This window comes from Parasteatoda tepidariorum, chromosome X1 (assembly GCF_043381705.1).
Source record: "Parasteatoda tepidariorum isolate YZ-2023 chromosome X1, CAS_Ptep_4.0, whole genome shotgun sequence".
NCBI classification, from domain to species: Eukaryota; Metazoa; Arthropoda; class Arachnida; order Araneae; family Theridiidae; genus Parasteatoda; species Parasteatoda tepidariorum.
The window spans coordinates 17,835,354-17,848,390 of NC_092214.1; the positions used below are offsets into that span (position 1 = coordinate 17,835,354).

Here is a 13,037-nt window from a genome sequence, read left to right on the forward strand (position 1 = left end):
TATATGTTTATTCAGAGAAAGTACGTTTTTGTGTCTGATTTCGTAACTTAATTAATAGTTAGCACTAATTAATTAGCATATTTGAGGTCACCCCCAGGAACCATTAAGATTGACACTTAGTTCGTGAAAATCGGATCATTAGAACGAAAGTTATTCAGGGTGATATCTTTTTTTTTTTGCGGACTGTACATATTCTATAGTCTGAACTTGAAAATAAGTGACTACAATGTATTACCCGGTTTGAAAAAGATGTGGCCAGAAGTTAATTCAGCTCTAACACGAGATGAAAGATGAAATTAAGACATGATGGAAAGCTGATACGACCTGGGCATGCAGAAATTGTCACAGTAGAACAAAATCGTTATTTCAGTCGTTGTCAACAAGTGTTCATCGATTGGAAATGAGAAAATAGACTATCATACAACCTCTAAAATGATGTTTATTTTACAGAAAATAATCGAATTTTTGTATTAACAAAAGAGAAGACTTTACGTTATTGGTTACTCTCGTATTTTTGTTATTACAACTTTTGGCACTTTAAATTATGTGTTATGTTTAATCTGTATTTTCGTTAATACATATTCTTTATTTAATAATATTATATATTATTTAATAATATTACATATTATTTAATAATATTATATATTATTTAATAATATTACATATTATTTATTTCTATCTTAGTAAATAATTAGAAATTAAAATGAAAACAACAAATTAATAAAAGAATGCGAACAAAAATAGATTCAAGAAAAATTGAATTAGAAAAATAAATACTCACTATTTGATGGGGTATTCGTTGCTAAAATGACAAAGATAGTATTGTAAGTATGGTGTAGTAAATATGAAACATATACTTTACTTTAAATGTATTCAATGAATTATAAAATTATAATTAAATTTTAAGGTAAGATTTAAAATAAAGTAATTTTTATTGAGAAAACTTTCTGATTTAAGAAGTTTCTTTTTTCGAAATAAAGAGTTTATTTTTTGGGTATTTATAATTTCTTGAGTAAACGTTTACCTGTGGTATATGCGGTGGTGGCTGCTCAACCGCAGTTGGTTCCTCTGCACCAAAGTTTGTCATGCTAGTCCTAGATGTTTGCTTCCTACAAAAATTAATTACATGCATTATTTAGATTTATGCTGTTTTTTTTTTTACAATTAAAATTTCTGATATTTATTTTATGCAATTGATATTCATAATATTTCTTTTACACACTTCATTTTTAGGATGTTTATTTTATATGATTCAAATTTATTAGGATAATTTTTAGGATTCAAATTTACGATATTTATTTTATATAATTCATACTAAAGGCAGATTTTAAATGATGCGAAAAATGTATGATTTTTCTCCTCATTCTTGTACGCAATTACTTGTTTGTGAAAATTTAATTTTAAGAAAACACAATCTTTATTATTTTTTTAAAATTTAAATGTTATATACATTTTTCGACAAAGATAGTTGGTATAGTGCATAATAGCTTTAAATAATTTTAGAATTGTTTAAAATTTATGATGCACCCACGCAAAAATGTTTTCACAATATAAAATATTTGACAATTTTTTAAATATTAAGCGATTTCTGGTTACACCCCCTGAAAAAAATAACTACCAAAGTTTATGGGTTTTGTTTCCTATATTTCGTTTGGTAAAATTTCACATACTGAAAAAATGAAGTTACGTATTTATCGGTTCAATTTCAGTGAAAGAAAATTGGTTACTTTTAAATTATTTTCCCTTATTATCACAATTATTACAAAAAATGACACTTTAGAAATTCGAACAATAATTTTATTTTAATCTTGAATTTAAATAAGGCCTACAGTTTTATTAAATAATGACATATAATTTGAAGATAGTAAGCACTAAAAGCTATTTTTTTAAAGTTAAAATTTCCACTCTATTTAAATTAGAACACAACTTTTCAACTATATAGTGTGGTTTTTTTAATATAGTTTCATAAGTTTAAGTTTCATAACGCGAATAATGTGTGATGCTAATGGAATTACCAATAACTAGAGTAAAATGAGAGATGTAAGTAGAGAATACCGACTTTGTTAAAGTATATATTGTAAATTATTAAGTTCAATCGAGATTTTTTAAGAAATTAGCTTATTTCTACATATATCTATAATATTCATACCTTTAAAATGTAAAATAAGCACTTGAACATAATAAGTGTTATAAAATTACCCAAAAAACTCTCTTAAAAATAAATTACACTGTTTATTTAGCAGATTAACCTTTATGGTTTAAAATTAACTGACTAGATGGCAGCACAAAAAAATAGGAAATCTGGAAACAGCAACATTACTCTGATTTTGATTTTTGATACGAATTACAGGAAATAAAGAATAAATGTAGATGTTACGACTTTAGTTAATGCCAACTTCACCTCAAAATTAACTTTTCTCATTTCTTAAAAAGAAAACTATAACTCACTATTTCTTGTCTTTGAGAGGTTCTGATTTAATTACTCTTCTTCGATTTAAATGATTCCGTGAATTTATTTTGAGACCGTCTCATAATCCTTCATTTAACTCTATACTTGAAGCAAGATATCATATTTTCATACAGTTTATAGGTGGTATAGCAAGAATTTTTAAGCAAATTGCTATATAACTCACCCATTTCTTAAAGGAAAAGGAAAGAGAGAGAGAGAAAGTATAATATTTATATAAGGAGTTGCTTCTTATTCGATGCTTAAAATGCTTTTTTCTTCAATAGATGGCAGCAGTAAGATTATAATTTTTTCTCTTTTTAAATTAAAAGTATCGGTAATCGGTGTTGAAAGAGTTTTTAAAATCGCATAAAAATAATGACAAACACAAAGTATATTTTCAAAGATTATTTTTTCTGTGGAACAATATTTTTTTGTGCTTGTATGGAGATTTAAATACAGAAATTTAATTTTAATTCGGCTTAGGTGTTGTTAGGTTTAATTCGGCTTAGGTCCTTGGATTTTAAGTTATTTATTTAATTTTTTTTATTAAGTTAATTAAGTTATTTATTTAATTTTTTTTATTAAGTTAATTAAGTTATTTATCTAATTTTTTTTATTCAGTTGATTCTCTTTAAAATTCCTACCCTCCATGTTAATTTTGTTTCATGCTGTTGATATCAACCCCCCCCCCCTACCTAGTTTTAGTTGGGTAGAAAAATCCAATGACAGAGGATAGCGCAATAGCTTTCCAATTAGGTGATCCAGGCTTGAATCTCTTCAACGGCTGGTCGTTTCAAGTACTGCTCCCAGCTTTCACTAACCACAGCGAAGTAAAAAATTAATCTTGGTAGATGAATCCTGAGTTAGAATCACTTTGTCGGGCTAACCACAAGAGATTTTCGTGGTTGTAATTTCGTGGTTGTCTCTCCATGTAATACAGAAATGCGAGTGTTGATTCCTCCCAGAAAACGAGTTTTTCCAATGTTTGATTCAGGAGTTCTTGGGTTGAGTTTGAAACAATAATTTAATTCGGCTAATTTAAAGTTCGAATTTACAAGACTATTGTTTTGAAAGTTGATAGTCGATACACTCGTTTCATTTCAATCACACACAAAATTGCGTTATATCACACACAAAATGTATTATAAATTATCGCAAGTATTGAAAGATATTTAATTCGAAACAATTTTAGTATTTACCGAAACACTTAATTTTGTGTTTGTCCAAAAAAAAGGAAGGATATTCTGGTTTCTCGTATCAACAAAAAATTGTGATGTGATGGTTTCAACTAATCACTTGACTCAACCTTTCAATAATATAAATTACTTAATTACTTAAACCAGTATTAAATTAAACTAATCTCTAATGAAAACATTGTAATTTTATTTAGTACGAAGCTACTTACAACTATCATAGTGCCTATTTTTAAAGGCAAATACATGAATAATGATTCTTCAACAAAAGTATTAAAAAAAAACATTAATAATAAAAAATAGTGTTTGCGAGAAAGTTTAAAAAATTACTTTCCTAACGTAGGTGTCTTTAAATCAAATTTAATTAAAACTGCATTCATTTGTTGAATAACTACCCTTAATATATATTTCCAGTATATTAGCCAAAACATAAGGGGTGGCATATCAAATCTGTCGAATCACTTGTAAGGAAGGCGGGATGAAATACGTCAGAACCAATTTGCTATTCAAATCAAATGTGGAGAAGTTAATGGGAATTTATATTCCTCTTTGTCACTCAAACAGGTTTTAATATTTCCGCTTTCTTTATGAAAATTGAAAAAATTTTTGCTTTTTCCACGTTCTTCCTACTTGAGATCCTTAATTTAGATCCATTTTGACTTATTTTATAAAGATACCAAACCTATACTGACCTATTTTATAAATATACTAAAAATATATATAAGAAGGGAAATCATTATCTAATATCTCGTATTTCATCGAAAGGATTCTTAAAATACATTGTTCAATAGGTTGGAAATTCAAAATTTCGGTTAGATAGTAAAGTTCCTATTTAGATGTAGAAGTGATTATGTGTTTATGAGAAACTTTTTATTAAGAAGAGAATAAAAAGCTTGAGCAAAACGAAAATCGCTGATAGTATATATATATATATATATATATATATATTTACGGCAATTTCCTGGATTTAATTCTCTGGCTTTTAACGTAATCTTTCAAATAGATATTTATTCAAAATAGTATAATTTAAGTGAATACTCACGTCAAAACTGGTTTGCAATAAGTTTGCATCCTTTGGACGACTAAATCTGCTATCAGTCTACGATCTTCTTCTTGAGATTCACCTAATAAAGTCATAGCAGATGTGTTTACCTGAAAAAATAATTTATTTAATATAAAAGCTCTTTTAGCTTAATTTGTTCTTTTATGAGTTGGGAATTATAGAGTGTTTTTTTTTTTTTTTTTTTTTTTTTTTTTTTTTTTTTTTTTTTTTTTTTGTTTTTTTTTTTCTTGAGGAGGGAGAGTGAATTTTTTAATATCAGACTAATTTAAATTAGAAAGTCAGAATGATAAGAAGAGAATTTAAGCGCAAATTTTTGAAATTTTTTATTTGTTAAATATACTTTTATTTGTTACTTAGGATAAAATTGAAATTAAATTTCAAATCGCAAAAATTGAATTTTTGATTTATGTTCAATTTTGAGTTCACATAGCCGTTCACTTTTCAATTCGATTCAATTTCATTGTTTTAATTGAAAATTATAAATATTGGGTGTTGAAATAAAATATATTTAAACATTTAGAGTCATTGGACAGTTTATAAGTATATCTTAAAAGTTGTTTCAGTATCTAAGTATCTAAGCTTTATGTATCTTTAATATTTTCTCCTCAAAAACCTACAAATATATATTTGTTTTTACCTGTAAATAATCAGAATTGGTGACTTACCTTACATTTAAAACTTTTTCAAGTGCTTTGCCACGTTTAAATAATGACTTATTATTAATGTAAAAACTTACCGATTCCAAAGGCTATATTTCAGTTAAATGACTTTTAGACTAAAACTTAAAACTATTATAGCTATTTAATTAAATTTTTGGTGTCCAAAATGAAGATTAATCACATCACTATCTTAGTTTCATTGGTTCACGAAATGTGTATACAGTATTTGCTTAGATAATAATAAGAAATCAGATTCGTGATTATGTTTTGTGTAAAAGTTTTGAAAACATTACTTCTTGTTGAGAGTATTTCTATATATTTGCATTTCTAACTATTGAGACAAATTTCAATGCAATCTAATGTTTTCTGCTGGTTTTGATGTTCATAATTGAATCTGTATTTAACTAATAATCTTTAAAATTATTCAATTTTATATGGCTTTCGCATGTGTTCATTAGCGCTATCCTTAACTGATAGACAATCCAAAACTAGGTCAGAATAGATTTCACTTGGAAAAATTGCATAGAAGTAGATTTCTACGCAAAATTTTCCCCTACAGTAAAAATTGTGTAAAATTGTAAAAATTGTTTTTGGTAAAATGTGACGTAAATAAGTGAAATATATAGAGCTTATAATAAAAAAGAAGGATTAGCGTATTGAATCTTTCAGCGTGTACATGTTCAGCGAGAATTACAAAAAATGGCGTCTTATATTTAAAATTCTATCATATAAGACGTTAATTTCTCCTAAACTCACATAAAAATAACTTTTTATAAGTAAAAATCTAGCATCATACTGAATTAAGTTTTTTTCTAGCTAGTATTGAGTAAGAAATTACTCTCATGTAAAAAACGTAACTTGCTTCGCTGAAAATTTTTTAAACAAGTCGTAAGACACGTAAAAAATTTTCTTCATGTTTTATTCGGGGTTTTCAGTGAAAAATGGGCTGATATATCCAGCATTTTCTATTATAAAATGTGTTATAATGAATTACGCTATACGAAATTTCTTTAACTGTAAAATTTTTCTTCATGTTTTATTCGGGGTTTTCAGTGAAAAATGGACCAATATATCCAGCATTTTCTATTATAAAATGTGTCGTAATGAATTACGTCATACGAAATTTCTTTAACCGTAGGTATAACTGACGACGTCTTTCAACTAATAGAAAAAATTTCGATTCGTAAAATATCAGTCTCACATTGTTTCGTATTATGTAAAATGAGAAACATTGTTGCAAATAATGTAGTGAAATATTCTTCATTTTGTACACCAACAGGTCTAAAATAATTTTCAAAAAGCGAAAAAAGAAAGTTAAGTATATTAGTATATCTTTAAATTGCACATCTCTGGCACGCAATTTAACATCAATTAAGTTTAATCAAAGAAAAAAACTGACATTTTATCTTTTATGATAGTTTATCATTCATGCTGCCTAAAAAGAAAAACTATGATTGATTTCAATTACCTTTAAGTACAATTTTAGATATAAAATTTTGTTTGCACTTGAAAAAGTTTAACATAAGGAGGCATAAATCAAATTTGAAAAGCGTGCCATGAAGTGGAAACTTTTACTTACTTCAATAATATGCTCTCTGCCATCTTTTCCCTGAATAGCTTCTACTGCACAAATGTCAAGTCCTCCGAAAAGTTCAGAAACTTCATCAACCCACTTTTTATAACGTTCTGTCATTGGAATTTGTTCCAGCATTGCTGATCCCATGTTTGCCTTCCAATTTCCGGAAATAGATTTTCTCCTAGATGTCACAAAATTTGTTTCCTCAGCATCAAAAAGGAAAATCTTACCTCTATACTTTTAGAAATGGGCTAATTTAAATTTTAAAATCATTCTCTGATAGAAAAATAGCTTATTTATCTATTTGGAATGATTAGCTTTCCAAATATATTGCAGTAATTTCTCTTTATAATCAGATTTTTAAACTAATAAGATATTCTATGACTTAAATTTGGATTGCTTAACTTTAAAAGTAGGTTAATTAAAATTCATAAATTTTAAAAATGCGTGTTTTTATATTTTAAAAGTAAATCTTCAATTATGTTATGGCATTTTCTTTAAAGACAAATTTTAACTGCAAGATATTTTTATATGGTTTGCATTTAGATTGTATTATTTTAAATTGGGAAAATTACAGTTTTCAAATCAATTATTGACAAAAAAAAGCATAGTTGCATTCTGAATAATCAATTTTTATTCTCAATCTTTTAACAAAATATTATAAAAAGAAGAAAGAGTCTGGTATATATCTTTTTTTTTTTAAATTTAATATGGGTAGAAAATTTTTTTAGAACTATTTTAAGACTAACATTTTTTAAGACTATTTTTTAGTGATTGCTTGTTTTCGATTGCCCCAATAATAAAGTTTCAAATGTAAAATTTTTTACTGATAGTTTGCGACCTCTTACAAAAGCGCAAGTTAAGCAAAACGATTTTTGATTTAGTTTAAAATGCAATAATGCTAACTTATTTCACGTGCAATAGAAAAAAAAGTCTTATTCATTTCAAAATTGCTAAGGAAGATTATAATTGTGATAAGATGATTCTTTTCTGATTTTTCAGCAACTCAAATCTTATGACATATTCTATTTATTTCGAGATAACTAAATAAACAAATGGTTTTATTCCTGAATATAATTCTAGCAGAAAATGTTTTTTGATCGCTTTCATAGTTATATCTGAAGCTCTATATTTTATATATATTCTATAAGTATTATATTTAGGGCTAGGGAAAAATTTAGAGGTCTAGTGATTCACTAGAATTAGAAAAAGGTGTTTTGGATAAAATTCCAAAGAAAATATGAATTTCTTTAGCCTCACTATTCTATATGTAGTTTACAGAAAAAAACTTTCTTGTTTTAAAGAAAAGCAACCTTGTGGTTATTTCTCTGCCTAGTGATTTTTTATATCGAAGAAGATCTGCATAGTTTTTAAAAGCCTATTTTAAGCGACAAAATAGTTTTTATGACCAAAGGATGTTACGACCCTGGCAAAGTTCTTTAATTGATATAAAGAACATATGGGGAAGGCATTTCTCGTTTAACTAAGTAATTTGAGTGAACTAATTCCAGTAATTTTTATAGGATGTTTCTAAGAACACAAATACTTAGTTGGATGCAGATGTTTTTGAAAATTTATCGTTGTTTTACCGTCATAAAATGATCTATACCCGGCACTCATTTTAAATATTAATTTTGCTCTAAGGATCTTTTCCTGTTTTTCTTACAGAGAACGTTCTTGTTATCCACCGCTATAAATGAATAAAAAATACAGCGTGGGTTTCTCTTCATGGTTATAATCGTTGGAATTGAAAGAAATACTAAAAATGATTTTTAAATGGGAATAAAATATTTTTAAATGGAGCAAATATGATTTAAAATTATATTTCAATCTTGTAAATTTGAATATTCGGCAAATGAAGACAGAATTTCTTAAGCGGTATTTATATTTCAAGTTAAATTTTCATTAAAGATTTATTATTGAATAATATTACGGTTTACTGCTAAAATTGTACATTTTTTTAAAAAACGTTTCGCATATTTTTAAAATTTGCTATTAAGCATAAATATTTTAAAAATGTTTAACGAGAAATATTTGTTTAAAAATTCTTCCCTGTTTTTTTTTCAGTGATAAATGATAGAATTTTACAGCAAAATGAAAATATTTGATTTTAATTCTTTTTCAAGTGAACAAATTTAAATTATTGATAAGTTTTAAGAAGTTTACATAATCGATAAATTTTAGAAGTTTGTTGTCAAATTTCATCCTGTAAATTTCCTGATTGTTAGTAATGCGTTTCCGTAGTAAAAGAAATGCACTAGAATATGCAAATCATATGGTGCTAAAAATCAAATTTTTATCTTAAAATGATCAACATTTCTTCCAATCAAAAGTTGCCTGGTGATTTTTATTTGCCTCATTAATAACTACAAATTTTATTAAATTTTTATAGAGCAGGATCCATATTAATTTTCTTAAATATTTAATTTGACATTTATATAAGAGTAAGCAACTCAAATCCATAAATAATTTCTTGATAATAACATGCATTATAGAAAGAATTTATCAAACTATAACTAAATATTTTCTTCACTATTCTGAATTAGTTTATGAAGTAAGAAATGACTCACATGAAAGCTTTATAGTTGTTGCCAATCTTCTGTACATGAATGTCATATTTGGCATCAATGAAAGGCTCTACGATGCAATACATTTTGTTGACTGCTACAACACTTGCTACATCTTGAAAATCGAAGTGGTTTTCTACTTTCAGTTTACCCAATCCACCATGAGCATGCCCAATTTTAACAACGCTCGGATATTTAGGAGCTGTAAGCTGTAAAGAAGAATTGACATTAGTTTTAAGGAGGCAACCTGAATAAAGCACTAATAAAAGTACAGAAAATGACATACTATAGTTTCGGTTTCATAAACAAGATATGTCTGAACACCAAATTATAGTAGAAAATTATCTAGACAAATGTGTGCAAAATGATTTAGTCAATAGGGAGAAAAACAAGCTTAAATAAGTTAATAAAAGAAGAGAGATAAGAAACAGGTGTGTGATATCTGATGGGATCCTCATGTTAGACGGTAGAAATTAAATTAGAATAGACTTCCAAACATTGGAAAAAGATGAGAAAAGATCATAAAATAAACTGTTAAAAGTTTTCAAATTAAGGAGCGATTCCTTGAAATCAAGGTAAATAGATGAAAATTAGCGTTGAAGACGAAAATTCAATCCTAGGATTATAATTCCAATGATGAGAGATTTTGAACACATCTTTCATGCCAAAATTCAATCCTAGGATTATAATTCCAATGATCAGAGATTTTGAACACATCTTTCACGCCAAAATTCAATCCTAGGATTATAATTCCAATGATGAGAGATTTTGAACGTATCTTTCATGCCAAAATTCAATCCTACGATTATAATTCCAATAATGAGAGATTTTGAACACATCTTTCATGCCAAAATTCAATCCTAGGATTATAATTCCAATGATGAGATATTTTGAACACATCTTTCATGCCCTTCAAGTCGAGGTTTAAGTTTAGTTTGTCTAAGATGCGCGCGACTTCTCTAACAGGAAAACACCATAAAATTTATAATTTTAGGAACTATGGAAATACAAAATCTCGCTGATTGGGCCTATAGCTGGTTAAAACTCAAATGATCCAAAACTCACATAAAAAACGAATAATTTAAAATATCTGAGCAAAATATACTGTAGACATATAACTAGCGCAATAAAATAAAAATAAAACATTACATTGCATTGAACGATTACTTTTCTCTTTATATCAAAGGTTTTTCTTACGTGGCTTTCACGTCACAATCGGGTTGTAAAACTGTCTGGCAATCACGAGAAGAGCTTTCAATGAAGTCAAAGATCTCACCCATTTCGCGAAGTTTTTGTGGTTTTGTGGTAAGTAAAACCAACCACCAAGTGGACATTAATATTTTGCTCAAAGAGATTGAATGGCTAAACCAAAGCACAATCGTTACCTAAAAATAATTTGTTACTATCGCAATTGTCACCAAAAATCTAGGATCCTTTCTTGATTGCCAGACAGTAGTTTGCTAGTCATGTTGTTGAAGCCACCAGAAATTTGAGCTATCGTACTTCCGTCGTAATCCCAATCCTACAGTTATTCAGTCTCAACTTATCGTGTCGTTATGCTGTAATTCACATCACGATTTCATTGGTTGCAATTTATTTTCCCTTAAAAAGTTTTAAAGTCAGAAAAAGTTTTTCTAAATGAGCTAAAATCGAACTGAGTTCGGACAACTATTTAGGCATTAGTGATTTTTTACAACTTTATTTATTTATTTTTTTGTTGCATATCATATGTATAATGTATAAAAACGCATAGTAAAATTAAGTTGTTTAACTTATTTCAAATTAAGATGCATAAATTTTTAAAAATTATAAAGCATTATAGGAAATCTATTTATTATTCATCAGATTAAAATTTTTACAAGAAAAATATATCATTTTTTGATACTGCTGATACTCCGGGTCTTTAAGAAGACCATATTTGAAATCTTTAAGGTAATTACATTTTAAAGATATACCGAAAATGAATGAAACTAATAACAATTTCTTTGTCTAGCTAAATCTCATCGCTGAAATTTTAAGTTTCTCAAATTCTTAGGGTATTAGAGATGGTTTTTACCACAAATCTCGCACATAGTGTGTCATAAGATTGTTACCTCAAAATAACCCTCACGGATTGTTAAGAGGGGGTTTTCCAATGTGTTGAACAGATGCTAAGAAGACATCTGTCCACAGAATGTCTTTATGGAATTCCAAGTGTGGGTGGGCACTTGAAATCGTTTTATATGTCCTACTGGAGGGGGTAAGAATAAGTGAAAAGATTGAAGGTGCGCTCTTATATTTGTGAAGGTGAGGATAGCGCTCAAGTAGCATAACCTGGTATTTCGAAAGCTTCTTTTAAAAGTTACCTCGTTGAATTGTTTTAAAGAGTGTCTTCATTCTTTTTGACGAAGTAATAAGTTGGATTAGTTTTTTTTTAAGAAAAAAACAGTGCCATATTTTCGTATTAAATATGGTGCCGTTTAAGAAAATCGAAAGATTCCATCTTTTTCTGCTACTATTCACTTTCAGTTAATAATAAAAAATTTTATGAAAAGAAAACTTGACTTATCGTTTCGGATTAAAAACTGTCTTTAAGTATAATATGCTTGAAAATTTGGGGGAATATATTGATAGGACACATTTTCAAATTGTCCAGAAGAGCGTTTTCGGAGAAAAACATCGCGGATTCTACGTATGCAAAAAGAAGAGTCTGTATTTTGTGCTGTTATCTAGTGACAGTTTAGGAAAACTAATTTCTTAACAGCTAAAAACAAAGTAAATAAGGAACAGATTGATTTCAAAATGACCCATTTGGTAAAAAGTGTGGATTATCATTATATGATTCATCAGTTCACACAAAAAACAATACGTACTAATAGCGAACATCTGGAGTAACAAAATTACACCTGATTTATATTCAAAGCAAATTCCATAACGAGACACACACACATATATGTATAAGTTGAAAAATTCAGAGAAAACTTAGAAAATAGTAAAGATTGACGAAAATAAAATTATTAAAATAAAATAGTCTTAAAAATATGTAAGCGATTTTTTATTTATTAAAAAAGAAAAAAAAATTATTAAAAAGCTGGAAAACAAAACAAAGAAAATATATAACTTCATCAGTTTACACGATTATATCCGCAAAAAGGAGTGCTTTCTAATATTGTATCAATATAGCCAAAGCAAAATATATCAATGCAATAGTGTGAGGAGCACTCGAAGAGATTGAACCGAAAATAGAACACATTAAGTAAAAAATATTTACGAAAAAAAAAAAAAAAAAAACACATCAAGCAAAAACAGAAAATAAAATGTAAAGAAAATACAGAACAAAACACAAAATTAAGTCTATAAAACGAGGAGCGAATTCAAATGAACTTACACATACCAGAATCTTTCAAGAATGATTTAAAATACTTTGCCAGATTACATAATATGAAAACAGAAGCGTAAATAGAGTGATTTTTATGGCACGTTTTCACTGCAGTACTGAAGCTCGTTTGATTTGTTAGTTATCTTGGATAGGGCCGAAAATGGGTGTGCGC

The 13,037-nt window shown here is 27.5% G+C and overlaps 1 protein-coding gene across 1 annotated transcript in view; it reads right to left on the bottom strand.

Annotated features, from left to right (window-relative positions):
- The window catches only part of LOC107455465 (synapsin), a 283,672-nt gene that overhangs the window by 9,330 nt on the left and 261,305 nt on the right, over window positions 1–13,037 (bottom strand). Inside the window, exons 9-13 of the mRNA XM_071187941.1 lie at window positions 9,511–9,716; window positions 6,944–7,121; window positions 4,685–4,794; window positions 1,025–1,109; window positions 782–802 (exon numbers count right to left, since the gene is read on the bottom strand). Of these exons, the coding sequence (XP_071044042.1) occupies window positions 782–802; window positions 1,025–1,109; window positions 4,685–4,794; window positions 6,944–7,121; window positions 9,511–9,716 (600 nt within the window). The remainder of the gene's footprint in view (window positions 1–781; window positions 803–1,024; window positions 1,110–4,684; window positions 4,795–6,943; window positions 7,122–9,510; window positions 9,717–13,037) is intronic.